At 41.0% G+C, this 16,886-nt stretch overlaps 1 protein-coding gene across 12 annotated transcripts in view; it reads left to right on the top strand.

Annotated features, from left to right (window-relative positions):
• Nucleotides 1-16,886, top strand: part of LOC135486098 (SCY1-like protein 2) — a 333,434-nt gene that overhangs the window by 210,162 nt on the left and 106,386 nt on the right. For all 12 annotated transcript variants that reach the window (XR_010446666.1, XM_064768609.1, XM_064768617.1 and 9 more), the window contains one exon: nt 12,508-12,623. Coding sequence is in view for 11 of the 12 variants with exons in the window: in XM_064768609.1 (XP_064624679.1) it covers nt 12,508-12,623 (116 nt within the window). In the remaining variant the exon portion in view is untranslated. The remainder of the gene's footprint in view (nt 1-12,507; nt 12,624-16,886) is intronic.

Below are 16,886 nucleotides of genomic sequence, written 5' to 3'. Positions count from 1 at the left end.
ATGTTAGGGGAGGTTCCCTATCGATTTTGGGCCCGACCCGAAATCAAAGATGGCCGCCAGCCACCATCTTAGATTTTGGCATTCCGCTCGTTAACTGGAGAACCAGAGGTCCAACAGTCTTCAAACTTTTGTGGTGTAATGGTCTATGGTAGGGGAAGTTCCCTATCGATTTTGGGCCAGACCCGAAATCAAAGATGGCCACCAGGTCCCCGACTTGGTGATTTGTATTCCGCCCCGTAAATTAAGAACCGAGTGAGTGACAGACCTGAAACTTATGTGGTGTTATTACCTAGTGTAGGGGAGGTTCCCTATCCATTTTGGGCCCGATCTGAAATCCAAGATTGCTGCCAGGCCCGACTTGGTTTTTCGCATTCCGACCTGTAACTCAAGAACCAATTGAGTGACAGACCTGAAACTTATGTGGTGTGATGAGGTTGTGTAGGGGAGGTTCCCTGTCGATTTTGGGCCTGACCCAAAATTCAATATGGCTGTCAGCAGCCAACTTAGATTTTGGTATTCCGATTGTTAACTGAAGAACTAGAGGTTTGACACACTTCAAACTTTTGTGGTGCAATGGTCATTCAGGGGATGCTCTCTATCAATTTTGGGCGTGTTCCAAAATCCAATATGGCTGCCAGCAGCCAACTTAGATTTTGGTATTCCGATTGTTAACTGAAGAACTAGAGGTTTGACACACTTCAAACTTCTGTGGTGTAATGGTCTTCAGTAGGGGAGTTTCTCTATCGATTTTGGGCGCATTCCAGAATCCAAAATGGCCTCCAGCCGCCATCTTAGATTTTTGCTGAGATGAGATAAGATAAGAGATGAGATAAATTAAATAGCCACGCAGTTGCTATTCATTGATATCCGAGCATTGGATATTCTGTGACAGACATCAGGAGATGAGATAAATAGCTAGGCAATTCCTATTCATTGATATCCGAGCATTGGATATTCTGTGACTGACACCAGGAGAAGGGATAAATAGCCTGACAGTTGTTATTCATTAGCATGTAAGCAATGGATATTCTGTGACTGATTCTAGCAGATTGCACTAGCTACCCGGCAGTGACTAGTCTTTAACTTCCTGAGTACCAGATATTCTGTGACTGATTCCAGGCGATCGCATAATTGATGCTGTTCCAGTAACAGGGTCAACAGCTTGCCCACTGATCTTCTGTGTAAATTGCTAGCAGGCAATCGCCTTGGAAACGGCAAAAACTTAAAAGATCAAGGAGATGACAACGGCGAAAATAGTATAGACCACGCTTCACCTCTGTAGTGAGTAAATGGGAAAACCAACCTCTGCTGTTCACGTGCATGTCTATTGTCAGACCAACTAGCCCAGTCAACAGCCATATTATTGTGGATGTTATTTGAGAGCCTCCACAAAATTTCATAAACAGCCACAGAGAAGATATTATCTTATTTATGCGCTAAAAAGCGCACTGCGCTTATATTCGAGGTGTGCTTATAGCCACAATTTCATATTTATAGGCTAAATAACGCGCGCAATGAACATATTAACACACCGAACACACCAGAGCGGGGGCATACATTCGCAATTTGCCCCAATTGCGTTATATATTTCTAGTTTGCTAATGATTGTTTACACCATTCAACAGCTTGACATGTTCATCAAACCCGATTGACTGGAGAAGTGAAAGTATTAGCTGAAAGATAAAGCAGATTTTTCCTGAATGACAACAGCATGGATGTACAATTACAACAGTCAAATTGATGACAAACTTCAAGTTAAACCAATCACAATCTTGCAGGAAGATGTCCTGTAATAGGTTAAGTTTACACCTTTAACACATGCTGCTCAAATTACATACTTTATCAGCTTTTTGGTATTATCTTTTACTGATACAGCAACTCTAAAAATGAGATGATGGCAAGTTCTGTGCGCGATGTCTGGCACAAAATAACTCTTGTGGGGGTACTGATGAGGCTATTCCCGGCTTTATAAGCATCATTGATGGCTTGGAAGCCCATTCAGACCCAGGCCAGGGTCAGGGAAAATAAACTATCCATCCAAAGGTCGTCCAAAATTACCAGACAATGCCTATTATTGAGCCATGTCACCAAGTAGGCCCTGGTGTTTTGGACCGTGAAGATCCACATTGTAATGTGTATATGATTTCTTTTCCTGAACTATGGTAGCCTTTTTACAGGCAAATCTGGCAAAAAAGTGCCTAAACATGGGCAACTAAAATTACCAAACAAACAAAAGATATATCATTATGAGAAAGTTTATTTTCACAGAGGATATACAGAGAAATTTCTGAAGAATCAGCCGGATTGCCCAACAGTAGTAGTAGCCATCTCAGTCACCTGGATCTTTTCGGAAGTGAAGCATCATGGCTCATGCTTTACTGTTTGAGCACATCCACACAAATCGATAGTATTCCTGGTCAATATCAATGACGATATGGTGGAACACATGACATACCTCCAGTCTCATAACATAACATAACACTCACTCAGTCACTGTCGCTCTGACATTTCTGACGACTATTCTACCAGTAGCTTTATCAAAAGGCTCAAAATCATCTGGTCATTTGGCCACAAGTTGTAGAAATTATAGTCAGACTAAGCATATTCATCAACAGAACTCAAACAGGCTACCATCATGCCATTCTCACTTTTAACCACAATTTTTTTGAGACACGCTGTGCATTAAAATATTTTTAAAATATCGCGTCGTGCACGCAATTGCCGTGAAAAACGGCTTGATTAACATCACGTGATCCAAAACGTCATAAATATTAATGAGATTTCTTCGAAAAATCACCAAATTAAGTGCCAAAAAAGAAATATTTAGGAAACCGGGTGCTCAAATGTTTTAAAAGATATGAATTCATTTAGGATTGGTCAACCACTTCGCAAAAAATCAATTTACCAAATATCGCCGCAAAGCTGGAAAATATCTTTGAGTGCGGTATGTTCAGCGAACATTGCGAAAATATCATCTTTCGAAAAATTTATCAAACTCGGTTGATTTTGCTTGGAATTTGATGAAATAAACACCAATTTTTTCTTTCAATAACTAACAATTTCGCCATCTTTGATTAATCGCTCTCCCCGAACAGTCGTGCATGCTACAGAGGTTTTAGTCTCTGCCACAAATATGGCGCGAGTTAGTATAAAATTTTTACCGATAGGTGACAGTAGCAGCGCAACGCAGAGAGAAACGCTCTTTTGGCGCTGTGAACGGAGGCGCGGCCAACTGACTGTTTGATACCAGAAGGAAAACCAATCCTGTCCGTGTGTCACTGTGACATAGATCCTGGCTCTATTGGAAATGTCGCACTCGCACTGCATTACTTCATGTGATGTCACTTACATCTTTCACAGTTGACAAATTTAAGCATCCATGGTTATTGTAACTATATAGTCCTTGCCAAATCTATCAAAAAGTATCAGTAAAACTGCTAAACTATGAATTGTATCTGCTTACTCAGCTGAGCGCCAGGCCATGGGCCTCTTGTTGAGTTGACCTAACTTTCAAGGTTACAGTGGTCAAATGGCGTAAATTGGCCTTTTGAGATTAACAATTGCATGTTTTTTAACTGCTAAATCTATGCATTTGAAACATGGTAAACATAACCACCAACATCAGATAATCTCTGACGTCAAATTTCAGTCTAATCTGAGTCTTGACTTGGCCACCAGGAGGCACCAGGAGGCCAATACTGTAAAGTAAAAAGTGCAATATCTCGCTTATTATGCCCCCACTAAAGTGGGGGCATTATGTTCTTAGGTGGTTTCCGGCCGCCGCCGCGTCCGCCGCCGCGTCCGCCGCCGCACTGAATTCCAGACTATAACTCAAGAACCCCTTGCTCGGCTGACTTGAAATTTTTAAGGGGGTGTAGGCCTAATGTGTCAAAGGGTCCCTATTGTTTTTTGGCGCGTTCCAAAATCCAATATGGCCGCCAGCCGCCATCTTAGATTTTCGCATTCCGCTCGTTTACTAGAGAACCAGAGGTCCGACAGTCTTCAAACGTTTGTGGTGTAATGGTCTATGGTAGGGGAGGTTCCCTATCGATTTTGGGCTCGACCCGAAATCAAAGATGGCCGCCAGCCACCATCTTAGATTTTCGCATTCCGCTCGTTTACTGGAGAACCGGAGGTCCAACAGTCTTCAAACTTTTGTGGCGTAATGGTCTATGGTAGGGGAGGTTCCCTATCGATTTTGGGCCAGACCCGAAATCAAAGATGGCCGCCAGCCACCATCTTAGATTTTCGCATTCCGCTAGTTTACTAGAGAACCGGAGGTCCAACAGTCTTCAAACTTTTGTGGCGTAATGGTCTATGGTAGGGGAGGTTCCCTATTGATTTTGGGCCCGACCCGAAATCAAAGATGGCCGCCAGCCACCATCTTAGATTTTCGCATTCCGCTTGTTAACTGGAGAACCGGAGGTCCAACAGTCTTCAAACTTTTGTGGCGTAATGGTCTATGGTAGGGAGGTTACCTATCGATTTTGGGCCCGACCCGAAATCAAAGATGGCCACCAGGTCCCCGACTTGGTGATTTGTATTCTGCCCCGTAAATTAAGAACCGAGTGAGTGACAGACCTGAAACTATCCATTTTGGGCCCGATCTGAAATCCAAGATGGCTGCCAGGCCCGACTTGGTTTTTCGCATTCCGACCTGTAACTCAAGAACCAAGTGAGTGACAGACCTGAAACTTATGTGGTGTGATGAGGTTGTGTAGGGGAGGTTCCCTGTCGATTTTGGGCCTGACCCAAAATTCAATATGGCTGTCAGCAGCCAACTTAGATTTTGGTATTCCGATTGTTAACTGAAGAACTAGAGGTTTGACACACTTCAAACTTTTGTGGTGCAATGGTCATTCAGGGGATGCTCTCTATCAATTTTGGGCGTGTTCCAAAATCCAATATGGCTGCCAGCAGCCACCTTAGATTTTGGTATTCCGATTGTTAACTGAAGAACTAGAGGTTTGACACACTTCAAACGTCTGTGGTGTAATGGTCTTCAGTAGGGGAGTTTCTCTATCGATTTTGGGCGCATTCCAGAATCCAAAATGGCCTCCAGCCGCCATCTTAGATTTTTGCTGAGATGAGATAAGATAAGAGATGAGATAAATTAAATAGCCACGCAGTTGCTATTCATTGATATCCGAGCATTGGATATTCTGTGACAGACATCAGGAGATGAGATAAATAGCTAGGCAATTCCTATTCATTGATATCCGAGCATTGGATATTCTGTGACTGACACCAGGAGAAGGGATAAATAGCCTGACAGTTGTTATTCATTAGCATGTAAGCAATGGATATTCTGTGACTGATTCTAGCAGATTGCACTAGCTACCCGGCAGTGACTAGTCTTTAACTTCCTGAGTACCAGATATTCTGTGACTGATTCCAGGCGATCGCATAATTGATGCTGTTCCAGTAACAGGGTCAACAGCTTGCCCACTGATCTTCAGTGTAAATTGCTAGCAGGCAATCGCCTTGGAAACGGCAAAAACTTAAAAGATCATGGAGATGACAACGGCGAAAATAGTATAGACCACGCTTCACCTCTGTAGTGAGTAAATGGGAAAACCAACCTCTGCTGTTCACGTGCATGTCTATTGTCAGACCAACTAGCCCAGTCAACAGCCATATTATTGTGGATGTTATTTGAGAGCCTCCACAAAATTTCATAAACAGCCACAGAGAAGATATTATCGTATTTATGCGCTAAAAAGCGCACTGCGCTTATAATCGAGGTGCGCTTATAGCCACAATTTCATATTTATAGGCTAAATAACGCGCGCAATGAACATATTAACACACCGAACACACCAGAGCGGGGGCATACATTCGCAATTTGCCCCAATTGCGTTATATATTTCTAGTTAATGATTTGCTTTTGATAGTACTTTTATGGTAGGTACTCCAAGCAAAAATACTTCACATGTCGTATGGGTCTTTGATTTGACCAGAGTCTTTCTATACAAGACTCTGATTTGACCTACATTTAATGTCACATGGGTCAAATGGAGTTAATTGGCTATTATAGTGTAACTATGGCTAGTTTCTTTACTGCCAAAGCTATGAACTTGAAACTTAGGGCAAATGATACTCTAGGTCATTTTTCTTCTGAATTTTAGTTCAATCTGAAGCCTGACTTGGCCACCAAGGGTCCAAAACTGAAAAGGTAAAAAGTGCAATATCTTGATTATGAGTGACTTGTTTTCGAAGGTACATTTAGGGACACAAAGCAAGGATACGACACATGGTATACTGATTTTGATTTGACCTACCTTTCAAGGTCACAGAGATCAAATGGTGTAAATTGGTTGCTTCATCTGGGGCACGTTTCTTAACTGAAGTGACCATTGATCGCACATTTGGTAAACATGTACGGTACTCTATAATCAGGTTATCCAAGGGACTGAAGTTCGGTTGATCTGACTTTAGGCTTGGGCAGTCCATGGGGCCAAATCTAAAACTTTAAAAATGCGAATGTTGCTTAACTAATTGCCCGACTGCCACCAATCTGATATCACGGGTATATCTAACCACCATACGGTATTATATGTACTGGCCTTTTCATTTGTTGAATGACACGGCACTGTGGGTAATCCGTGGGCACTATCTGAAACCGTAAGCATTTGTATACGAATGTTCAGGGATCACGTAAATTGAATCATGTCTTTTTGCTGTCAGCTTTTGGAATTTTGATGAACGGTTTTAGCATTATGATGTAAGTCACAGTTTTTCTCCTTTATTGGCTATAGGTCTAAAAACGAAGTTTCCAGCTGAGTGAACCAATTGCACAGTTGCATTTGTGCTGTTTGTTGAATGTGAGATGTAGTGAATGAATCCATAAATTATGAAATGACTTTCGCCTGTACTTGGCGGCGCTCGTCAAAGTCCGTAGAGCCGAACCAAACTCGCGAAGTGATGAAATTTTAAAAAATTCAGATATATGTTAGGTCGGTTGTTTTTAGCTCACCATTCAGGGGAGCTTATACGATACCGTGGCGTTGTCGTCATCGTCCGTCCCTAACCTTTGACAAAAGAGAGGCACGTTTCTTAACCACTTGACCTAGATAGTTCATACTTAGTTGGTGGGTACCCCTAGGCAAGACCTTCTTTAAAATGAAAATTAGCGCTATTTGACTGCTTGTCTGCCATACAGATGGCGCTCTTTGAAAACCTATTTTTGGCTATATCTTATGAACGCTGCTAGCTAGAATCATGACATTTTTAACATAGATGCATCTCATAAGGGTGCTTGAAATATAACCCGGGTTTTTGATTTGACCTACTTTTCAAGGTCGCAGTGGTCCAAGTTCGTTATCGGCATTGCCATTAGGCAATAGTGGCACGTTTCATCACTGCTGGTGTTAATAACTTGAAACCTTGTAAATATGTACCCCTAGGTCAAACGACCTCAGAGACTAAATTTCCATGTGATTTGATTCATGGATTGACCACCAGCTGCCAAAACCCAAAACTCAAAAAGTGCTATTTCTCCTGGACTAAAGGCTGGATCATTTCCAAATATTATCATAGATACATCTAGTAAGGATACATGACATAATAATAGTAATGATAATAATGAGACTAATAAGGCGCTAAATCCAACTCGTTTCAGTCGCTCAAAGTGCTTCACATCAGCCATTGGCCTCACATTCGTGATTCAAGCTCTACTCTCAGGTCCGCGCTAACATTCATAGCTTGCCATCCCTGCCAGCTAGGTACCCATTTACTCCTGGGTGGAGAAAAACAAGTAGAGTAAAGTGCCTTGCTTAAGAATACAAAGACAAAACAGCGGTGACCCATCAAAGAATCGAACCCACGACCTCCTGATTATGAGCCTGCTAAACCACTACGCTACTAAACTTCCCAAATAATAGCCGTGTTTTTGATTTAACGTATTTTACAAGGTCAGGATTTCAACAAACATGGCACGTTTTCTTACTATGTGACCTAGATCATTCTTAACTTGTACAAAGATGCCTCTTGGCAAGTCCTACCCAAACGACCAACTACAGTCCGGATTCAATTACAAATGTGGCCACCAGGGGGCAAAGTTTAAAAAGTCATCAATGAAGTCAAAAGCACCCATCATGTGCGAGTCCATTTTTGCTAGCATTACCATCAAACAATATGCAATTTGCATGATTGTCTCCCTGACATTTTTCATAACAGTTTCTTCTTCAAGACAATCAGGTTTTCCTTTTATGTCGACAGGTGAGCACAATGGCCCTGACCGTTTCATTAACACTAAAAATGGCCTTAAAAGACCTGAGTAGGTAAATTAATTGATGACTATTTTCTGGCTGAATATACAAGTAATGGATTCCGTATTTTAGCTTGATTTGGTACACTGCCTAGTAACAAAATATTTCGCCTGTATTTTTCCTGAATAAAAGTGATGTCACCAGTTCAAACTAAACGTCTCCTTGAGGCCTAATAAATGTCGCTTTCTTTCAATGGTTTTATTTCATAAATAGATAACAAAAAATAAACATTGCAAATTTCCTTTTCTATATCCGCAGTACTGCTTTACGAGATGGAGGCAACTTACACGTACAAGAGGCGTTGTAAGAAAGGAAATCAGCGCCTCTAGTGTCAAGATTGATGCCATATCAGTCGTACCTCTGCTATGGGGAGAGGGAAGATGATGCCAAATCGGGAAGTTCTATTTTACCGGCAGGTGGTTAGGTTCGGGAATTTCCTATTATTGCCGAATCTATTAACCAAAAAAGCTTTGTTTTAATTACGCCGTGCACGTGGGTCTTGAAAGCACGTGTTTCGGGGAACTGTAATTGAAATAAATCTTATCTTGAAGAGCGAGAAAAAGCCAATACACCGGCCCCTAAAAACCTGTACAAAAATTTCACATGCCGTACAAATGACCAATTGAGATTGATGATGGTAATAAGACAGTTGCAGTTACTTGCCGAATAAATGACCAATTGAGATCCCTGGGGCACCAATGCTGGGACAATAATTCAAGCAATAATAAAGGTATAATGAGTCGGTCCTTATGGGACACGGGCCCAAACCATTCGGCCTAACTTTACTCTCTTCTTCGTGACCATATCCTTACATCTTTTACAAATATTTTTTTTTTTTAAACAAACTCTTCTTTTCTAATTATTTCCATCTTCATCCACAAATTCCATATCAATGGATCATTCAGACCAGCTCTGGAACAACTCCAAAATCCAAGCAGAGAGGTCACTGTTGTTAGCCAGTTCTAGTTTTTTGTAAATTGGGCACTACAGACCCCCTCCCTCATTCTGGAAATACATATACTCGCTATAAATCTAAAGATATAAGAAGCTTGTCGCATTATCATTGCATGGTAGTTGAAACAGTTATCTACGTTTAGTGTTGTTTATGTTGGAAAGGTCTCTTCCATCGATGGTTATATGGTTGTCACTCTGAAAGTGATTTTCCAGACTTGTTATGAATGTTGAATTAAATCACTTGATGCCTAGGCACCTGAAGACTGCAGATCATGCACCATGTTGTAACTGTCTGGTCATGTTGTGAGTGTATGGTGTTGAGGTATGATGAGTCAAGTCCACCTTACTGGTCAACTAACATGCATTTCATTCAATATATCTAAATTCTTCTTTTCAGATTTGCACATATTTTTAGCTCAGCTGACAAAGTCAGCGAAGCTGGTAATATTACTAAGGGAATGGTGTCTGTCCTTCCATCCTTCCATGTCAATTTTAGGCATTTTGTAACCGTAAGACCTAGGCACTTTGTTGACGCTGCTAAATTAGGAGTAGCCCAAGGGGAACTCAGAAACCAAAAATCAGCGCGATCCGACCTACATTCGGCGAATGAGGTCATCGGGAAGTTTAAACTTCTTTCCTTTATACCTCGGGCCACAGAGGAAATATTGTTTTCAAATCTGGCCGAATATTTTTTAATAATTTTTCATTTTGACTTGTAATGGAATTAGTTTAGTTTTCACCGCCAGTTGGCGCTACAGGCACATTTGACAGATTTTTTGACGATTCAAAAGCCCGGGTTATGACGTATAGTTGCGCAGTTGTATTCTGCGCATTGAATTGGCCAGGGAACCAGGCTATATTTCAGCATACCCACTGTGACCAGTGTAAAGATAGAAGATTGATTTTGCAACAAGTAAACAATTTTCTGCTAAAAAGTAGTCAAGTAGGCGATATTATCACTAGTTCCTTTCAGTGGGTAGTCATAAGGTCTTAAGGTAATACTTTCAGAAATTAGTTCTTGAAAATTTGGCCACAATTCTGTGAAAACGATATTGGAAGTGCACGCTCTGTTCGCGATGTATTTTGAAGTGGAGAATTCCCACAGTATGTGCAGTGAATCGGCATGATTCTGTTTGCATATTAGTTTTTAGTACTACGATTCTTACATGAGTAAAAAGTAGACGTTTTAAGCAACACAATAATGTTACTCCCATAAAAATTGATTGCAAATTGTCGGAGCTACGGCATTCTGTTCGGCAATTGTCTGATAAAAAACATTGGATGCTAATGCATGCCAAATGGCACACTTTAAAAAGCGTTCATTGGACAACGTAGGGAATCACCAGAAATGACGTCATCGCTGGTCTAAATCTTCTATATAATAATATTAGAAGGGGGACGAATAAAGTCACACTTAGAGGCGTTGGATCGCCTTGAAATTTTGCATGAATGGTGGTGACACCTTACCCTGATGCAACGTCTTGGTTTTATTCAGAAATTTACTTCAGCGGAGCAGAAATGAGGGATTTTTAATCAGACACTGTCAATTCTCCTTACCACTCACAGAAGCCAAGTATGCAGGGGCTTAATCAATTACCTGCACTCCCTGTGGGGTGAATAACATTACCTTTGAACAGCTGGCTGTAGGGGGATGATTGGAACAGCCGGTATACCTGCTGACCTGCTGAACCCAGATAAATGTTATTTTCAATCCACGATTGCAGGTCGCCTGATTTTCGAGATTTCGCGGGAAATTGTAAACAAACGCATGTGTGCAGTTCAAATGTAAACAAAAATGTATTTTTGGTACTTTTGGTTGCTGGACTTGGGTTTTCCCGCAGTTAGGAGCTGGGGTCAAATTGGTGGTCTATTGTTTATGGATGCTGTTTTAGTCAGAGGTAGCCCTTGATTATGAAGGGATTTTCAAATATGAAAACGACCCTTTGTATTGTAAATTCCAATCACCTGCAGGAGAGCCTACAGGTCAATTTCTCTCAATAAAATTAATTTTGTTGACTCCTGTAATCTCTACCTTATCAAAAAAAAGACAGTGGTGTTAGTCCCAAACTGGTCATTTCTATTTATTTTGACCTCTGTTAAATCAGGATACCTCTCAATTACAGACAGCATTTTGTATCCTTGTGCTGTACAACCCAGCCTGGACATACCACAGTTGTCCATGGAGAAGTCTCATCCTCTCTGACACTTCTTTTCTGTAAAGCTACCGATACAACATACTGAACTAGGGATATCTTCCGTTGCCTCCTGTCAATATTTACATACCATGGCTGATTAGTTCAATCATATTTCATCCAGCTGGCAGCTCTGCATTGGAAATCTTAGTGGTATAACGTGTTCTCTTGACTTTCAAACAGTAGTATAAAGCTGATATTTACTACTTTACACCCTCAGTCCTATGTTATTAGGTCATCCAGCTGAGCGCCAGGCCCTTGGGCCTCTTGTTTCCAAATTCTTTGAATATTTAATGTTATCAAATGCTTTAAAGCAGAACATATGCACCCTATCATGGTACACCTAGTATCCTATTTTACTGATATGCCTCTCGAGACCTAATTTTTTGAAAAAATAGTATTTATCATTTCAAGTATTTTGGTTATTTGCATAGTGGTCTTGCAGTTTTTGAAACAAAGTCGATGTAAATAGTTTGAGAAACATTTTCCTTGTCTCCAAGCATTTTATATTAACATTATGTTCCTGGATTTGGCCAGGAAATTGTGGGCTACCGTCAGTATTGCTGAATGATCAACCTCTCTTGTTATGATATTTGATTTGTGTTTATAAATTATGCTTTAACATTTTTTTTCCCACAGCAATTATTGGATCCAGTTACCCGAATATGTTATAATCCAAACTGATAACTGGAAGAACAATTGTTAATTACATAACATGGGATAGGTGGCTAATCTCGCACTTTCATTGTTCATGATATTATTCATCATCACTACTCCCTCCAAAAGAAGACTAAATTGTGTAGCTAATTTCAGTTACTAATAACAGAAACGAGACATCAAAAATATCGCCCTGTCAAAGTTTTTCCAACCTTTCCCTTTTATAAAATTACAAGTGTATTCTGTTAAGTGACAAGGAAAAGTAGTAAATTAATATATCGTATCAGAACTAACTCAGGACATGGGACGTTTGGACAAGCTTGTTTGTGGATGCGTACCTTTCTTTGTGGAGATATCATCTTTTATAAACCATGCTGAGCTATAGCACCCTTTCAAATAATCGCCTGTCTAATTTTCTGCTCCTCTCTTGATAGCCCCAAGTACTCCGGAGATCCAACAGAGGGCAATGACAGGTGGTGTCTCAAGTAACCCTCTACCACGGCGACGACATTCCAGTGTACACGGACTTGGGACAGGGCCAAATAATGTGGTAAGTATTGAAATGAAGGTAGGGTCTTGTTAGGAAGTTTTTCCTGAATGTGCGAGATGATGACCTGCTAACAGAACGTAACATTTACTTTTAAATGCGTTTCCAAGGTGTCAATGCCTGAGGACAACCACTTTTTTTCGTATATCACTTAAAACGCCTGATTCCCCTCTTTCTGCAGGATGTCGAATCCGGCGTTTTATTTCTTTAAATAAGTCATAAGCGTCGCATTGGCTCCTTGCTCTGTTCACCACGCCAAGTATCTATATCGCCAATTCGGCCGGGCAATCCAGAAGTATTAAGGTAGCAGGAAGGGTTGGGCGTTTGTGGTTTCTGGGTCTGAGGGGGTTGGTGTCTGTTGACTGTGGTTTAAGAGAGTCTCTCTTAAAACACAGTCAACAGGCATTTGGTCTCAGTATTTGTGTAAGTACAGAATCAAGCCAGCTCAGAGAGCAATGATTGAACGATGCTGTAGACAAGTCCAAGGATACTGCATCAGTCACGACCAACTTCTCATCAGAAAGCGTCAGCACCAGCATATTCAATGTTCAATTCCAACCTGTACCAGTCCAATGCACGCCTGTCATGGTCAGCAGTGGTCAGCTTAGCACGATATGGAACATTCTTCCGAAACTCAAGCGTGGGAAGTCTGCTCATTAGCATATCTCGCGCACTGCTCCTTCTGGTCAAACGTAGTGAAATCGTAATGGAAAACGTCTGGCTTTACGCCAGACTAATAAGTGACGAACTAATAGGTAAAGAACTTCTACTTACGCGAGACTGCTGTGATAAAATGATCATTGCAGAGACTCCGGTGACGTACACATATATTTTTAGCTCAGCTGACTAAGTCAGCCGAGCTTGTCAAATAAGTTGTTCAGTGGCGTCCGTCTGTCCATCTATCCATCCATCCATCCATCCATCCATCCATCCGTCCATCCGTTAAACCCATGGTGCACATTTTGTAACCGTAAGACCTAGAGACTTCAATTTTGCATTTCTGGATACTTCTAGTCAAACTCTACTTTCAAAACAAAATTTGTCGCCATTCGACCTACTTCCTGCGAGCGAGAGTGCATGAAGGAAACTGGCCTATATCGGCCTAGGAGCAGCAGAATTAGTCGAAATATGCTCTAATATTAAGATAAAATTCTTTAAAATCTATTTTATTGAGAAAAAGTTCAAAATTTTAACAGGAGAGGGCGCTACCTGCCTTTTATTATTTCTGCCGATTCAAATTCCCGCCCGATGACGTCAGCCATCAATGAAGTCTCCTATTTGCCAGTTCTCAAAACATGGCAGCTACACAACAAAAGCAGTAGCTCCAGGAATAAATCACTGTTCACTTCAGCTTCGTAATCGATTGTACCCCCACTTTATTGTGTTTTGTGTGGTGTTCCTATTCAATCAACGATGTAAGGCCTTATTATGTTGGTTTTAATTGAGAAGGTGCATTATAAGCGGCGTACGAAATACCGAAGCGGAGACAAAATGGCGGCATGTTGTTTACGCCATGTGCAATAATCTTGGAGCTCAATGACACTCAAGTACCCAATTTTCTGCTTAAAAAGTAGTCTGGTAGGCGATATTATCACTAGTTCGTTTCAGTGGTAGTCATAAGGTCTTTAGGGACTACTTTCAGAAATTAGTTCTTGAAAATTTGGCCACATTTCTGTGAAAACGATATCGTAAGTGCATGCTCTGTTCGCGATGACATCGCCGATGTATTTTGAAGTGGAGAATTCCCACAGTATGTGCAGTGAATCGGAATGATTCTGTTCGCCTATTATGTTTTAGTTCTACGATTCTTTCATGAGTAAAAAGTAGACATTCTAAGCAATACAATAATGTCACTCCCATAACAATTGATTGGAAATTGAGGGAGCTACGGCATTCTGTTCGGCAACTGGCAGCGCTGAAAAAATACATTGCATACTGTACAATACCAAATGGCACATTTTCAAAAGCGCTCATTGGACAACGTAGGGAATCACCAGAAATGACGTCATCGCTGGTCTAAATAGAAAACTACAGTGGCGCAGTAGAGCACAAGAAAAGGTTTAGCATTAACTTCGTCATGCAAGCTTCAGCAACAAAACGATTTCTCATGAATGATTTATTTGATCATCATCAGCTTGTTTCCCCTGATAGATAAAAAATGATTTACAATTTCCATCAAAGTTTTCTATTTTGTGTATAGTCACATGTTATTTAACTGGCAAGGAGCCAAGCAGTTTTGAATATTCGCGGGAAAATACTTCGTACTTGTAAACGAGGCTATGACAATGAGTATCCTCATTCATGGCATAAACTTCATGTTTCGGTAAATATTTTCATACGATGATTTCACCCGAACTATGATCAGGATTGAGGAATGAACAGTGGCATAATTATGTCAACCGAAAACATTGGTACCGTAGTGAACGCAGAAGGATATCAAATACCATGGAGCATGCCATTTTCATGCATAATGAACTGAACACCGGGAAGATATTAATGATATTAACTCAGCTGAGCGCCAGGCCCTTGGGCCTCTTGTTTACAATCAAAAATGCCCTCAAAAGACGACATGGAATGATTATTTTATTGATATTTCCTACTATATACCTTCCAATTATCACTTTATACAAATAGATTGGCGTTAGGTCGCATGCTTTTCTTTCCTGTAACACTATAAAACAAAATAGTTGCAACCCCGTAAATGCAGTTTCTAAAGCTTCTCATAAATTAAAAAAAGGGTCAACCATTGAGCTTTTGGGGTATATTGAATTTTGCACAAATCGGCGAGAAACGCATCAACTGGCACTTGATGGTATTTCAACACAAGCCCGCCGAACATCCCAAGTTCAGTTTACACGTATTGTACGTCGGTGACAGCTTCTTGTTATCACCCTATTGGGCAGCGCTTCCAACAACATGGCTTTGCCAAAACAATTGCTACATCAATTCTGACATACACCGATGACCAAGAAATCAGTGATATTTTAGGGACTATCGTGCTGGGGGGGGGGGGGGCATCGCGCATGAATACATTGAAACTCCCGTATGAGACCAAATACACGTTTCCGTCATTACAGACATTTCCATTTGTTTGGTACTGATTTCACAGCATTAATTTTTTGCAAATGCATTTGGTGGAGAACCCAAAGGATCCCGAACATTTTTCATCATGACAATATCACTATCAGCAGTCCCGCCATCACTAACATCAGTGTTAGAAAATCTTGGAATAACGAAATCACCAAATGGGTGGAACCTCACATCAAAGGGAGAGTGACTGTCGTTAACATTTAACTGGAATTAGGATGGAGTAGTAAAAAGTTATGCTTCCCCAATGAGGATAAAAGGAGTGACATCGCCATCAAATCTTCGCCGGGGTCATCGCCGTATGCAAGCCTACTTGCTCAAAATCAAGGGCCAAAATGTAAGTGACCCCCAAGGCAGACACTGCTTCTGTGATTCCTTCTGTGACCACTGTAACATCCATCCCGGCTGATCAAAGTAAGCTGTTTGAAGCTGCTCCTCTCAAGGAACAAGCGGCAGTTTTAACCAGTGTGCAGTGCATCCCAGAGACTATGTCAAGTTCAGTGCAATGTGTTCCCAGGGATATATAGGTTGGTGTTCAGTTGTAGTTAAAAAAAATCATGTAAGTCTATTTTTGTCATAACTATGTGGTGTGAAGGTAGCCACATGCATCGCTCTTCCATGTCGACAAGTGAGCACAATGGCCCTAGCCATTTCATTTATGATCCACCCTGTAGTAGAATTCTGGATACACATGCTAATGTATTAGACATGCTAGTGTGCATAGTTTTATATTTGCTTGAATTATTTGGCTCACCTCTTGGGCCTATGCGATGACGTGTCGTCCGTCGTCGTCCGTCATCATCGGCTTATGCTAGCGCAGCACGTTTTGTTAGCATCTGAGTCGGGACTTAAAACTTGGTACACATATACCCTTGGTCCCTGGGGTGATTCACACCAAATTTTACTGAGTTTGGCCATCAGGGTGTGTAATGCAAAAACATAAAACATGCAATAGTACCCGTGATTTTTCATGAAGTTTTTTGGTACGTTCGCCTAGGAAGGATACATCACATGCCGCACATATCCTTGATTTTCAGTCAAATATGACGGCAAGTATGGCCACCATCTTAAAAATTCAACGAAGTCCTATTACTCCTAAGCTGTTGAACAGATGTCTTTATAAGACTGTGCAGTTTGAGTTATGTTTGAGGAAATAGTGGGCTTATCACTGGATTGTTC

Source organism: Lineus longissimus, chromosome 4, assembly GCF_910592395.1.
Source record: "Lineus longissimus chromosome 4, tnLinLong1.2, whole genome shotgun sequence".
NCBI classification, from domain to species: Eukaryota; Metazoa; Nemertea; class Pilidiophora; order Heteronemertea; family Lineidae; genus Lineus; species Lineus longissimus.
The sequence above is the reverse complement of the archived record's forward strand: the minus strand, read 5'-3'. Positions and strand labels throughout refer to the sequence as shown.